General features: G+C 36.3%; 1 protein-coding gene across 1 annotated transcript in view; it reads left to right on the top strand.

Annotated features, from left to right (window-relative positions):
• LOC150096723 (uncharacterized) overlaps positions 1-15,127 on the top strand; it is a 125,982-nt gene extending 110,855 nt beyond the window's left edge. The window contains exon 9 of the mRNA XM_090408677.1: positions 14,963-15,127. Coding sequence (XP_090264803.1) covers positions 14,963-15,035 — 73 coding nt within the window. The 3' untranslated portion in view covers positions 15,036-15,127. The remainder of the gene's footprint in view (positions 1-14,962) is intronic.
• Positions 15,128-16,253: the final 1,126 nt, after the last annotated feature.

Below are 16,253 nucleotides of genomic sequence, written 5' to 3'. Positions count from 1 at the left end.
TGGGAGGGCGCTTTTCCAAAGAACAGAAGTAAAGGAAATTAAAGAAGAGGATAAAGCAATTGTTTCGATAAGTTTTGGAGGTGAATTTTGTACTGATGTTGACCAGCAGTTGCTTGTGTTCTTTAGGTGATTAGAGGAAAGCAGAATAATAGTGGTGGTGATGGCCAGTGCTGTGGAGCAGTGTCCATGAAAATATTTACCAAAAAATAAAAAATAAAATAAAATAATGCAGAAACAGGGAATCTATGAGAAGTGATTGAATGAAGTCTATAAGAGAGGAATGATCTGTTAAGCAGGATGTGTTCTTCTGGATACAATCAAAAATTTTTAGGTTTCAGGTATACCATTCCAAATATGAGAACACTAAGTTCAGGTGAATTTGAGATTTATAAAGTATTAGGAGTTGCACAGGTAAAAATTAGTATTTTGAATGTAAAAGAATAATACCAAGATTTTGGAAGATGATTATGTGATGTGTTTCATCCAGGATAGGCTAGATGTGAAAGTTGTACCAAGATGAATAAACTGATCTTGACTGACGATTCAAATATCATCCAAAAGTAAGGGGTAGATATTTATTCTAAGAAATAAGATTGTGTTTTGATAGCATTGTAATTCACTGGATTATCTTTCCCCTCCTCAAAAATGGTGGAGATCTTGAAGCCTTTGAGCATCATAAAGTTTTTCTGAATGAAGGAATGGAGTGCACTGTTAGCAAAAATACAAATAGGATTTGTGCTTAGTGAGAGAAAATCATTGATGTGTAGCAAGAAGAGTGTGGATGAAATTACAGGGCCTAGTACCTAGCATTGACAATGAAATCTGATAGAGGAAGCCATTCAACATGACATGCAGTGAACAACCAGAGAGAAAAAAGTGGCAATCTACAGTTCATTATTGTATATTCTATTTCCCACTTAATTTTAACTTACTTTAAACAACAATAATGAAAAACCAAGCCAAAAGAAAATAGAATACATATAAAAATCATTAAACAGTGTTCTTTTCCATCCAGTCTAGGCTAGAATCGATTTTATAAGGGCCTTTGAACTGAACAAGACTTAGCTGGCCTCATATGGAAGTCAAAAGGTACTTCCTCTGAAAACTCAGGTTATTCCTACTGGAAAAGAGGCAACTAGACAGAGAATTCATATAAAGTGGCAAAAAAAAAAAAAAATGCATTTGAGAGATTAAGGTGGGGTGGGGTGGGGTGGAGTGGTATAATATAATGAATCCTGTGACTCTATGGAGGTGACATAATAATAATAACCAACTCAACATCACTAGTTCAAGATTGATGCCATCAACAATGAAAAAAGCAATCAAGGAAAAAAATAAATGGAACCAGCAGAAGAACTGGGTAAGTACCAAGTTGATATCATAGGCATTACCAAAACAGAGAAGTCAATACAGGTGGGATTTTGTTGAGCAACAGATACAAGATGCTATATTTAGACACTGACTATAAGGGGAAAAAAAGGATTCTTTCTTAGTAGAATCTTCTATAGGACCACAGACAGAAATAAGTCTCATTGTCCAAATTTCTATTCTAATAATAATTCTAATATTCTCTTATCACTACTGGAGGCTGCCTGCCATTCAAGATTATTCTTATATTTAGTATTGAATACTATAGTATTCACCACAAGTAGAAAAAGCTATCAAAAGCCTGAAATGTGAAAAGGAAGCTAGATAGATGGTATTCAACCAATTAAAATGCTCAAATATGAAAGGAAGAGAAGTTTACAGTGGCATACATAGCTCATGGCATAAACATGATGTTAAAATAGAGAATTATGTCATTATATAGTAACTCTATTGAAGAATTGAAAATATTTTAATTAAAATCTTTGAAGGAGAACATAGATCTAATCCAAGGAATTGAAAAATAAAAATAAAATAAATAAAAGGTAAAAGTCTTAATATAAAAAAAAAATATGTTAAAATAAAAGTTAAAAGTCTTAATATGTTATAATAAGAAAAAAAAAAATCATTATAAATTCAGATTGAAATTTGTAATCCAGGTAACAGCTTCAGGAGTTGCTTGTAAAAAGTCATTCCAGTCATTCTGATAAGCACGAAAGGTGCATTCTTTTAAAATATGTTGCATAGTCTGTCGTGGAGCACCACAGTCACATATTGGGGATGATTGTCTGTTCCATTTATAGAGAGTATCTTCACATAGGCCATGGTTTGTCTGAATCCTATTTAGTATTGTTGGGTTGAGATGCAGAATACACACTTAATGGTGAAATTCTGAAGAAGATGGAAGAAATGAGAGATCTGGGAGTGATGGTGGTCCAGGTTTTGCAAGGTAGATCTGATCCTGTAATGATTTGATCACCTTTAAAGATGTTCTGTAAATGTTCTTTCGCATTTTCCTTCCATGTTTCCTCCCACTTTGATAAATGCTTATTAAATTACCTAAGGAATTTCTATGAGAATCACTATGATAAAGGATTAAAATTATTTAGAACTAGTTCTTCTGCTGCTCGTAGTGATGGATGGCGAGATTTCAATCTATTGACTTTAAGAGTTGGAAGATCCTGATGAATAGATTGATTTGGATTACCAGCAATTTTTTTGAAATTCAGTGGCTAAATATGAATAAAGTGGATACAGTGGCTAAATATGAATAAAGTGGATACAGTGGCTAAACTGCATAATTTGGAAGGCCTGGTCAGAGAGTCATATTTCTGATTATTGGAGTAGATCTCTCATAGCACCCATCTATAAAATGGGAAATAAAATTGATTGTGAGAATTACAGAGGGATTTCTCTACTGAATGTTCATGGTCAGATTTATGCAAGTGTACTTGAGAAAAAAATTAAGAAAAATTGTGGAAGAGAAGCTTGGAGAAGAACAAGCTGGGTTCAGGCCAAACAGTGGCTGTCTGAATCAGATTTTCACTTTAAGACAAATAGTTGAGAAATATTGTGAAGTGTAAAGTAAAAAATTAAGAAAAATTATGGAAGAGAAGCTTGGAGAAGAACAACTGGGTTCAGGTCAAATAGTGGTTGTCAGAATCAAATTTTCACTTTAAGACATATAGTTGAGAAATGTTGCCAAGTGCAAGGTCTTGAAATTTCGTAGGCAAGGTTGAGATGCAGAATACACGCTTAATGGTGAAATCCTGAAGGAGATGGAAGAGATGATTAATCTGGGAGTGATGGTGACAGATACTTGAAGTTTATGAGTTATATTGCTAAAATTGTAAGAACATCACAATGGATTATGGCAATAATTTTTGATTCTACATTGACATGTAGAATCAAAAAGATTATGGTTCCCTTGCATAAGGCTTTGATCAGGCAACATACTGACTACTATGTGCAGATTTGGTCACCTGGTTTTTCAAGGGGATGAGAATGTATTGGAGAGGGTCCAGTGAAGTTTTATTATGTCTGTGTCAAGTCTATACAATGTCAGATATTAGGAGAGATTGAGGGAATGGAATTTGCAGTGCCTTGTGGATAGAAGAAGGAGAGGTAATATGATTGAGATATATAAGTTGGTGAGGGATTGTTAGCAGATTAATGTGGAGGATATTTTTCGCAGAGGGAGAGGGAGACTAACAACTGTGACCTTTTTGACTGTCTATCTTTAAAGCTCAATTTTCTCCAGTCAGAATACTGAAATAGTGAAGCGTCAAACTGGCTGCCTTTCCTTCAGTTCTGTTGATCAAGCAGACAGGGTTGCTGAGGTATTTGACATTAGCAATGACCTGACATATCTATGCCAGGTCATTGCTAATGATGGACTATCTACCATTACTTGACAACTGCCATCCAGCCAAACACTCTTAACCACCTCTTCTTAGCAAGCTCTCCTCTCAAACACACTGTGGATGTGACTTTCCCTTCTTGGTAACCCAGAGACCACAACCTCATCCAAATTTTCTTTGTCATTAAAAAATCTTCACCCAACAATTCTCAATCCCAGTGTCTTTTGGCATTATAAGGGTACCAAATGGGATGATTTCCACTTCTCCTTTCCATGGTGTAACTACTGTTGTTGTTTCTGTTCTTCTAATCTAAACATCTTCTCAAACCAAATAACCGCACAGGAATGAAAACCATAATTTCTCATTTTACCCAAAATTCCCAATTTAAGCATAAGTGTGCAAAAGAGTGGGGATGATAGAAAGTTATAAGATATCAAATAGTTCTATAAGATTGACAAAAAAATTTTTTTTAATATATGACAGAGAGGAAACTGGGGGTCATCCCTGAAGTTAGTAAGAATATGGTTAGTAAGGGTAAACAGACTAGATTTTTGCTTGGAGAGGTGAATGAATGGAAGGGATTGCCAGAAGTTGTTTTGAGTTAGCTGCAGTGAATAAATTTAAGGAGAGAAAGTTTAGTGTGGACCTTTCACAATGAGTCTTCTGACTCCATGGAGATACCCATAATAATAATAATGCAGCGGAGAAAGAATTTAAAAAAGTACGAGATTGACACATCAAAAAATTTGAAAATTTAAAAAAGAACTCAATCTCAAAACCACAACTTCCTACCGAAACGGTAGTCAACTATTCGTCATTTAGTGTGAAACCTGAAGCACTCGACACCCTTGCATGTGGCCACAACTTTGCCATTGCGCGCAGAAGAATACCTGCTGAAGATACTATGATATGAATTGAATGCGGGCTACGACTTCCAAACCATGTCACCAATGGTATTAGACTGGATGTGGCTTGTGTTCTGACCAAAGCTAAACCACCAAAAGCCAACATGCCCAGTAAGGAAATTAAATCTCTACTAGAATTAAAGAAAAACAAGAAAATAATAATCACCAAAGCTGATAAAGGGAATGCCACAGTATTGCTTAACCAAAAGGATTACACAGGTAAGCTGAAAGCTCTATTGTTAGATTGGGCTACTTACCTTCCTATCGAGTACAATCCCACTAACTCACAAATTAGAAAACTCCACGGGCTCCTTAAGAAGGTCACTTCTTGGCCTGTGGAAATCACTAACAAATTAAAGCCATTTAACTCCATACCCCCCCCCCCCCCCCGTATTTATGGACTCCCAAAAATACATAAGAAAAATGGGCCATTACGTCCTATAGTGGATGGCATTGATTCCCCCACATACAAACTAGCTAAACATTTATCAAAGCTCTCTCACACTATACTGGCAACACACCTTCACACATAAAAAACTCAGCCCACTTCAAAGCCAGCATAGAAACCTTACACTCAAACACACTGACATAATGGTCAGTTTTGATGTCTCCTCCTTATTCACAAATGTCCTACTCAAAGAATACTTAGAGCTAATCCAACTAAATTTCCTCCCGATATCACAGCCCTATTTCAGTTCACAATGAATTTGGGCTATTTCGTTTGGCAGGAAAAATTCTACAAACAAATAGAAGGGACAGCCATGGGTTCTCCACTCTCCCCACCCTTGGCCAACTTGGCCAGGTCTTAAAGAGACTTTCTCTTTAAGACCTGGCATTCCCTATTTGGCCACATGGCTCCGATGCACTCCTCTCCTTCCTAACACACTTAAACAACCAACACCCCAGAATCAAATTCACCCTGGAAGAGGAAAAAACAACTGCCTTCCTTTCTTAGACACACTAGTCACCCGCCAGCCTGATGGAACCTGGGTTTTCTTAGTCTATAAAAAACCCACCCATACAGGCAGATACATTCACCAACAATCCCACCACCCCTCCTCGCAACAATATGGAATCATTAAGACACTACACAACAGGGCTAAACTTATCTGTTCAAATGACAATGACCTAACCACAGAACTAAACCACATTCTCAACACTTTCTCAGCCAATGGCTACCCCCCCTCCAAAAAAAAAAATCCCAAAATATTGAAACCAGTAAACTCCCCCCCCCCCCCTTTACAACAAGGATTACTCTAAATCCATCACCATACCCTATATCCGAGGCACCTCGGAAAAAATTACAAAAATCCTAAAAAAACATAACTTAACTTCTTGTTACAGACCATATAAAAAATTGGCATCCCTTATCCACTCTACTAAAGACCAACCCCCCCCAGACCTACCGAGTGTGTACCAGGTCCACTGTAAGCTGTCCTACTTTGGCCAAACAGGCAGGACAACAAATATCAGAATTTCAGAACACAAGGACTACATCCAGTTTCACCAATACAGCCACTCTAGTCTTGCTGACCATGCGCTGGATACCTGCCATAGAATACGGTGGAAGAAAGCCACGATAATACACCGTAGTAAATACAAATATGAAAAGCTTTTCATGGAATCAGCTTCAGCCCTAAGAAACAATCCAAGTCTCAACAAATTTGGCTGCACGAGACTGCCTCAAATTTGGGAAACCTACATCAGAAGACCTTCAGCCCAATCGCCCAAGAATACCAACATTGCCTGCTAGGGTGCACCATCAGGACTTTAGGAGAAATAATAGCTTTCTGCTTCTTCCTCACTTACTGTTTGTTGTGCCTGCATGCACGTGTCTTGTTCTTAAGTTCCTTGAAAATGGCAACGTGACGTTGCCGAAATATTGAAGTATATTAAAATTTATTTTAATGTATATCTTAGTTTACGTGGTAATTTCGTTAAATTATTTAGTAAAAAATAATAATGACCTTGGAAAGGGTCACCACAAAGTGGCTCAACTTCCATCTGAACAGGAGGTGAAGTTGTGGCATTTAGTCTTTTCAAAATCTGATTTGGATTGTTGGTGCATTTAGATTTGTTGAAGCTGCAGTGTAGGCTGAGTGTGATTCTGAAATTTTGCTCTTGCACCACAAGTGGTGCAAGAGCAAAAAGATTAAACACTTTCATCAGAGGCACATTCTTGTAGCATATGGGCCAACATTCATCTCAGTCCTGTTGCTATATTCACATTGATATTTTTCAATATGCTAAGTACCTCCAGCTCATCTACCTCAATTCTCACATCAGAAGCCACAAATTCTCCACCTGGATGATTATTATTATTTGTGACACCTCCAAGGAGTCCGAAGACTCATTGTGGGAGAACACCTAAAACTGTCTCAACTACTACACCGAACCTATACTACGAATCAACGCCATCTACCGCCCACCTCCACTACTACCCTTATAAAGTGAAGTGAACATTTAGTAGCCAGACTCTTTCTTCTGATTCTGTTTCCTTCTTATCATCAGCATTAATTAAATTTATCCTTCCTCATTCTCCCTCTTATTTGCTGCATAGTAAATAAAAAACACAATTTTGGAATTAATTTGGCCTGCTTAGTTAATTTTCTATCATAATCTGATTTAGCCTTTTTTACCATATACTAATTGCTTTTGCTCTTGTTTCTGTCACACTTTGTACTTCTCATGAGTATGAGCAGTATAAAGAGCAGGCAAGGAGATTTTTTTTTCCCAGCTTCTGCTTTATATTGTTAATCATCTACTTAATCTTCACTTGGTTTATTCTCCTGACTATGAATATGCAGTCTGATACTGCTTCCCTCAAACAATATCTGATCACTGCCCATGCACTATTGACATTTTTTCCTTGTAGCTTAATGGCACTTCTCCAGGCTGCCTCCTAAGTTTGTCATAATCACCAGTTTTGTAGTTCCACATAACCCTTTCTTGACCTGATAATGCTACATGTTTTGCAACCTCCCAGAACAAGACTGCATGGTCACTTTCCCCAATCAGAGGCAGAGTGTCTACCATGGTTATAGATCCATCTTTTGATGCTACTATATTATCAGATCCAGCATTCTCAAACACCTAGTCCTCTCCATGACATGCTGTTTGAGGTAATTATCCCTTAGTAACCTTATAAATACAATTTCCATCTTGCTATGCACCCCTTCCTCCCTTCAATCTTTGTCCGTATAGTCGAAGTCCACCATAATAATTGCTCAGCCTGCACTTTAGGCTCAACTTTTGTCTCTCCATATTTCTACTCCTGTCACCATCAGATGGTACTATAGTAACATCACCCAAAAGCAAGTCTGACCTACTGGCATCATTCTTCTCTTCCAATTCTTACATTGATGAAAAAGGCAACATCTGCAACTCCCTCCCCTCACCTCATTCACTCACACACTTCACCAAGACTGCTCACTTCATGCCATCTCCAGTCTTATGCCGAAAAAGAAATCAGAAAAATCCTAAATAATTTTGACATGAATAAGGTATCTATTCCTAATGGGTATTATCTCCCTCCATATTAAACACTTGTACTTTAGAACTCTCACCAATATTATTTCACCTCTTGAATTTTTCATACTCAACCGACATCTTACCTTCCTTCATGGAAACAAGCCTGTATTCAGCCCATTCCAAAAAATGGGATGATAAAAGGCAGTGACTAAACTATTACCACTTACTCTCACTTCAGTTCTCTCAAGCTATCTGGTAAGTTATCAACAAAAAACTTCATCACCTGGAGGAAAAAAACTGGAGGAAAGCCAGTTAATTAGTAACCACAAATGGGCACTCTTAATCTTCTAAATCACCTATCTGCTTTTGGACTCAAGTCATAGGAAGGTTCATAGAGAGGCTCATTGGTTGTTCTTGACATTTCTAAGACATTTGATTAAGTCTGGCATAGAGGTCTGCTCACTACTGACATGCACTATATGTCAGTAGCACATATACTCTGGTCACTCCTGTTTATCATGGTGGATGGTTTCCTCTCTTCAGATTTCCTAATCAGTGTAGAAGTACCTCAAAGATCTGTACTTTCTCCTACTCTCTTTCTTCTTCTTCCTGCACATAAATGATGTGCACTCACTGACGTAAATCCTATTTATAGCTTTGCTGATGATAGCACACTCCATTTTTCTATTGTATTGAAAAACCTGATAGTACTCAATTATTTGAAGCCTCATTTATCATTATATTACTAAATGAGTGCCCTAAATGCTGATTTTCTTACTGCTTTTCAATAAACAATGACCTCCTTACTACTTGCCATTTCCATAAACAATGATATCTACCTTCCTTCATTTAAACATATACTTCAGTGGGGCAAGAACAACCTCATAAATTTCAATGCTGCTAAAATTCACTGTCATCTATCACTTATAACTTTTGATAATACCAGATTTCTGAATATAATCAAATCCCTCTTCTGCAGATGCCAAAAAACTTTGGTGTATCTGCTCAAGGCACTACTTTTCTCCTATGCAACTGATAACATTGTATAAATCCCACTCTATAACTGCTTGATGCTATTCAGAAGACAGTAATCCAGTTAACTGATGATCCTCTCTCACACAGACACAAGTTTCTGCCTTATGCCTATTCTATATGTGCTTTACTGACCTAGCCATTATCCTTTTTCCAAAACTGCGAGAACTAAAATAGCTGCTGATGAATGCCACTTTATAGTCCGGCGAACTTACCAAATTAACATTCCTTTCTCCTCTTTCATTCCATTTACTTCTACTCTTTGGAACCCCCCTCCCCTCCTCATCCTGTCTTTGCTAAAGATCTTTAGCTATTCACAAAACACACTTTTGATATGTTTTGTGAACTGGAATAATTATTTCCTTCCAAAAATTTAGGAAAGCCTGATCCTTATTAACTGTACACAATAACTTTTTTTTAATCATATATCTCTATCAACCTTTTGTTTACTTACTATACCACTCTAGTATTTCTTATGAAATCAATTTGTCGTTCTACTTTTTTTTTGGTCAGTTATACTGAAGATGTTTTGTAAGTTTCAGATTGAAATTTTTTTTATATTCCTTATTAATAAACTCTGGGTTACAAGCTCATAATTGTTTTTCATTTCTGTGTCACATTTTATTCTCTACTCCACTGGTGTCTGTTCTTCATTCTGAAATTAGTCCACATTCAATCCATTCTTAAGAAGAATAGCAAATCATTACTATCAAATTGCTGTCCATTTTTTTTTTCGATTCTTAATAAAGTAACAATAGAGAAAACAACAACAACAAAAAAAAAAATCAAATACCATGAAAAAATTTGACAAATTTCTAAAAGTTGCTCAGGATATCTTTGAGATATCTGATCATGTTTAGCAGATAGGTCTATTAAGTAACCTCAGATAATATCATTTTCTTTCTGATTGGATTGCCAGTTTTCTTTTGCCATCTCGCATCATTTGTGATGGTAGATGGATCTTTATCCTTAACCTTGCAAACTAATGCTGATCATTCATAAAACTCCATTCTTTCATCTGCTCTGTTCCTTATATATATATGTTAAAAATGCCAAACAATTTTATAAACTTGGTTTTAATCCTTTTTTTCCAAGTAAGCAAACAGGCAAGTAAGCTAAGTTTGCGCCTGAAGTATTTTCAGGTCTGAGGTAACTCATGATAAAGGTGGACTAAGCTCTAATCACTTGCCTTAGTATCTCCCATAATGCAAAGCACATCTCCTTGCGGACATGTATGATGCTATGTATTAAGAGGAGAGCCACTGCCCAGACTAATTTCGATCTTTATTGAGGTCTCATCAGTGGGAGCCAGACCCTGAGGTGGTGATGCCAAGGTTGAAGTAATGCAGAACTTATAATTTTTACCTATACGAGTTGCCACAAGGTGCTTTGACCTTATTAAATAAAAATCTCAGGATGAGAGATAGATGTAGAAATTTTTTTTTTACTTTGGGTATACTATACGTTAAAGATACCAAGCAATTTTATAAACTTGGTTTTAATCCTTTATTTCCAAGTAAGCAAAAAGGCAAGTAAGCTAAGTTTGCGCCTGAAGTATTTTCAGATCTGAGGTAACTCGTGGTAAAGGTGGACTAAGCTCTAATCACTTGCCTTAGTATCTCCCATAATGCAAAGCACATCTCCTTGCAGACATGTATGATGCTATGTATTAAGGGAAGGGCCACTACCCAGACCACTTTCGACCTTTATTGAGATCTCATCAGTGGGAGCCAGACCCTGAGGTAGTGATGCCAAGGTTGAAGTAATTTAAATATTTTCAGACCTGAAAATATTGCAGATGCAAACTTGGCTTACTTGCTTGTTTGCTTACTTTGGAAAAAAGGATTAAAACCAAGTTTATAAAATTGCTTGGTATCTTTAACATATAGTATATCCAAAGTAAAAACTTTCTACATATATACATATACCGTATTTTTCCATGTATAAAATGATACTTTTTTCTAAAATTTTTAGACCAAAAATTGGAAGTTGTCTTATACATGGGGGGGGGGGTAACCGGTTGAGAGACCCGCAGTTGCCGTGCTGAAACTGCAACCAAGTACCTTGTCTTCGCAAACAGGCTTCCGCTAATCACTAGCTTTTGTTAACTCTGTCGATTGACATCATTAATGGCTGATTCTGAATAAACCAACCAGAACTCTGCAACTCGTTGGCAGGGTAAATTAATGCATTAACAATATTTTGAGCACTAGCCAATAAAATGTCCGAAAATAAAAAAACGCTGAAGAAAATGATATTCCTGGAACTGAGAGTGATGCATAATTTCTTAGTATATATATATATATATATATATATATATATATATATATATATATCTTAAAAATATTACCTAATTACTAAATATACTTTGAATATTTAAAAAAATATCAAATGTGTTCTGTTTTATGTTTAAAATATCGATTTCTTTATTTTGGGTTTGAAAAAGTAGGGTTCGTCTTATACATGGAAAAATATGGTGTATATATATATATAATACACACACACAATATTTCCTCAGTTATCCAGCTGCAGTTGGAGAGCAGTGAGAGATTCATAACAAAAGGTACAGTTACAATGGTATGGTCCAAGAAGTTACACTCTAACCAATTCAAAGATAAGTTAATTGAAGGTTGGATAATTGAGAGATCTGTGTGTGTGTGTATACAGTGATCTCTTAATTGTCCAACTCTGAAATACACCTTGGAAAGAAGTAGACGGATACCCCATGGGCAAGATGCATCATGCCATGTAACAAGTCATGTGTTTGTAAGCCAGTATGAATTGGAAGAGTATGATACTCCCAAGTCAGTGCAACTGCATCCAGGTGTAATGGCTGCAAAAAGGGAACTGACAGAGTTTTCAAGAGACATTTTGATAGGATGCCATGTTGCAGGCCTATCTGTTCTTCAAATTTTTGACAAATTGGGCCATCCCATGTCAACAATTAGTGATACCATACTGAGATGGAAGCACAGGGAGTCAACTGCAAGTGCTACCTGCAGTGGATGCACACTTACCACACTCACTGAATGTGACTGTAGGGTACTACGAAGGATAATATGTAAAACCCACCATTTGTTGGCTGACACATGAATGCAGAGTTCCGGCAATCGACTAGAACATGAATCTGCACAAAAACATTCAGAACCAAGGCTTGCAACATGGATTTGCATGGTAAGACTGTAACATGCAAGCCCACATTACCCAAAACTAACATGCACTCTATACCTTCTACTGAGCAGATGGACAGGTGTGGGTGTAGTGGATGTCTGGTGAACATCTCTTACCAGAGTGTGTAACCCTAACTATGAAATTCAGGGGTGGTGGTGTGATGATATGGTCCAGTTTTTCCTGGTTTGGCCTTGGACTTCTGATTGTGGTGCCACATTGAACTCCAAGAGGAGTTCAATGTTTGTGGCAACACAGTGCATTGTCTTCCTGAAAAAGACAATGGACAGTTCTGTGGAAATGCCACAAAGTAAGAAGCATTGCATCATCCTGAACATCTGGACAATGCAATGCTTCTTACTTTGTGGCATTTCCACAGAACTGTCCATTGTCTTTTTCAACAAGACAATGCACTGTGTTATAAGGCTGTTGTTGTAACTGTGTGGTTTGTGGACATGAACATCACCACATTTGACTAAAGTCCACAGAGCCCTGGTCTCAACCCTACTGAACATATGTGGGATGAACTGGAGTGTCGGGTGAGGTCAACGGATGTCTACCCTCTACAAACAGTCCAGGACCTCATTACATGCCTACAGGAAGAATTGTCCAAAATTCTCACTGATCCATATCACACGCTTGTGGAAAGTATATCCTGTAGGATTTCTGCAATCATTGCAGTTAAAGGAGGTCGTACATGTTATTAAGGTGGGCTCCATGGCTGTTTGTTCCTCACACTATGGTATCCGTTGACTTCTTTCCAAGCAGTGTGTGAGTGTGATATATTAGAGGTCTTCTTTAGCTAACTGCAAATCTGATTCATAGTTTTGTTGTAACAGTGTATCTTGCACTACACAAAATCAAGAAAACTTCCAGAACATCAGCTTCTACAACCCTAAATTATGATCTCCAAACTTCTCTTCAGTGGATTTCTTCTGATAAACTTGCTAATTTCACATTGTTGTCTTATTTCTTAAAAAATACTTATTTTTTTTCTCTCTTACTTTTGATGACACACACATCTTTGGGCATAGAAAGATAACCTTAACCTCAAAACTTTGCAAACATATTCAGAAATATTACTTCTTTAGTATCCATGAAATTAGGTTTTTTCGTTTGTTGAGGTTGTTATTTTGGTATGAACTCCATACAAATTGCAAATCCAATGAACAATGAAGGCAACAAACTTCATTTTATTTTATTTTTATACTTTCTGTGTAGGAGTGAATTAATGGTTTTATGACTCCAGTATTTCATCTCTTTTGCAGAGACATCATGAAGCGCACACACACACACACACACACACACACACACACACACACACACACACACACACACACACACACCCTGTATTGTGTACACAGGCAGCACAAAATAAACTGGAAATGATCAAGCATAAAGCTAAGTCCCTTTTTCTGAAATTTAGTAAGAAGTCTTGGTTGTTGAGAAGTCTAAGAATTACAGTTTCTCAAACCTTGGGTAGATTTACACAACTATAATTATAGAGAGTACATTGGTTTTTATGATTAGCTGCTGACTCCAAAGTCCTCATGTTTGTACTTGCTGTGATTTAGAATGGCAAACTTTTTTTTTTCCCTCAATATTTCTCAGAACTGTGTGAGGTTTGCAGTTAGAGAGTTTATATTTCTTAAATGGTCTGTTTTTTTTTTGAGGTTCCCAAGTTCCACAAGGGGAAGGAATTGGCAGATGCTTGGAAAGTTTAATGAAGGAAGTCTGTCTATAGATGAAGAATGAGCAGATGGAATTAATGGCAAAACCATATTAAAAATGAAGATCTCAGATAAAAATTTGATAGTATTAATATTTGAGAAGGTGTAACAAGAGTTAACTAAGATGGTAAGCTATGGACACTTAAACTAAATGGGAGATGAAAGATTAGTAAAAAAAACATGTGAGCGAAGCTAAAATGGGAAAAATGGCTTGAGTAAAACTAAAATGTAAGAGTTGATCAAATCAGAGACTTGACAAATGATAGCCCAATTAAAAAAAAAAAAAAACAGTTGTTGATAGAAAAGTAGTCATGAAATACTAATTGTGCTGGACTTATCATAATATCTGATACATCTCTTCATCCTGTATACCAGGAAATAATGATGATAACTCAATTGCATGTTACTCCTTTTATTTATTTTTAAGAAGTGATTGTTCCAGTTCCTTTTCTCTAGATCTATCACTGTGTCAAGTAATAAATAAAGATGAGAAAGCAATTCAATTCCAAAATATACACAACACTGTGGGAATGAGTACAAGTGAATGCAGAGAGATGAATTATTTTTAAAACTAAGGTTAAGGATTATCATCTGTGGTCAAGTGGTTGAATACATTCATTGAGCTGCACTGAGTTTCCATGTCAAAAAACACATTTCACACTATAAAATCTGGCATAATATAAAATGTCCATGCAGTATGTCATTTTAATAAAAATCTTAAATATTTATTTAAACATAAATACTTCATTTGTTTCACTTAAAAATACTCATGAATCCATTGTGATAGTGATTGCAGTTATGAAGCAATAATAAAGTATAAAGAAGAAATAAGATATCGATTTCTGGTTGCCCATGCATTTGGGATTTTGCTTGGTAAATATGTGCGACTACACTTGATAATCTGTTTAACCAATTTATTGATTTATTTTAGGTATCGAACGAAAGCAAAAAATGTACCTGTGAACCAGCGTCATCTTTATGCAAGTGATTACATGTATAAGTAGACAACGTATGTGTCATACGCCATGCATTCAATGAAAAGTTGACAGAAAAATCTTCTTTGGAAAAGCATTCTTTTTAAAATTATTTCCATGTACCTTCATTGGAGAATAATAAACTGATTACATAAAATACATTACTTTTAACTGATTTCATTTAAAAATAACTGTGTTTACATAGGAGCAAAGAAATTATATTAGAATGTATCCATATATATTATTAGAAATTTATACAGCTGTTGACAGGTTTTCCCCTTGGTAAATATGTGTAACTACACACACATGCACACACACACATATATATATATATATATTATTAAGGGTGTTTACTTGAATTGTAGACATTTTATATTAGAATTTTACTGACTAGAAACACCGAGATAAAACAAAAACTTTAATTAGAACACTAGTTTCATCGGAATGCCGACTTCTTCAGGTGTACATACTATCACAAAAAACTGGAAAAAATTAGCAAGATAAAAAAAGTGAACTTCTCACATAAACAAGTTAGTAGCAACAACAGTCAAGTTTGAACTGGCGTCTGTGTAGCAGATCTAGCGTGAGTGGGAACTATCTCGAGAATGCCAAAATTGAATTACTGCACTTTGTGAATCAGGTAAGCTATAACTTAAATTACTGTTCATGTGTGAGAGGTCCAGAACTATTTCTTTCGATTCTAAGATGAGTCTTTCTAGTTCATCAGGGAATTTATGGATATTTCTAGTAAGATTCCAGTCTATCTGGTGTTGACACTCTTCTAAATTAGAGTTGGCAGAGAAAAGGACATGATTGGAGAGGGCGCTTGCACAGGTTCTGTTGTACAAGATATCACATTGATGCTCTTCGAGTTGTAGTAAGATAGACTTATCGGTTTGCCCCAACTACAGATGATTTTATATACTCCTGGGAAACTGAAGTTGGTGATATTTTGACTCAGGAAAGAACGGAGTTTTGGTAGGGTAGTGAAGTAAGTCCTAATATTAAATTTCTTCATAATTTTTGCCAATTTGGGTGAGAGAGAACTCACATACGGCAATGGAATGTGTGCAATAGGGTTAGACTTATTCTTCTTGTCAAGGTTGGAGACGAGGGTATAGATGTTTACAAATACCGGCAAAGGTTGGTCGATTGGTAGAGCCTCTACTACTAATGACCCAGTTAAGTAAGTTTGAGCACGGTTAGTAGTTGGAAGGGGACCAATCGTTCGATGCTGTTGGCACACTC

This window comes from Typopeltis vanoorti, chromosome 18 (genome assembly GCF_054136105.1).
Source record: "Typopeltis vanoorti isolate ZY-2024b chromosome 18, IOZ_Tvanoo_1.0, whole genome shotgun sequence".
NCBI lineage: Eukaryota > Metazoa > Arthropoda > Arachnida > Uropygi > Thelyphonidae > Typopeltis > Typopeltis vanoorti.
Note: the sequence above shows the minus strand (reverse complement) of the source record. Positions and strands in the feature narration are given on the sequence as shown.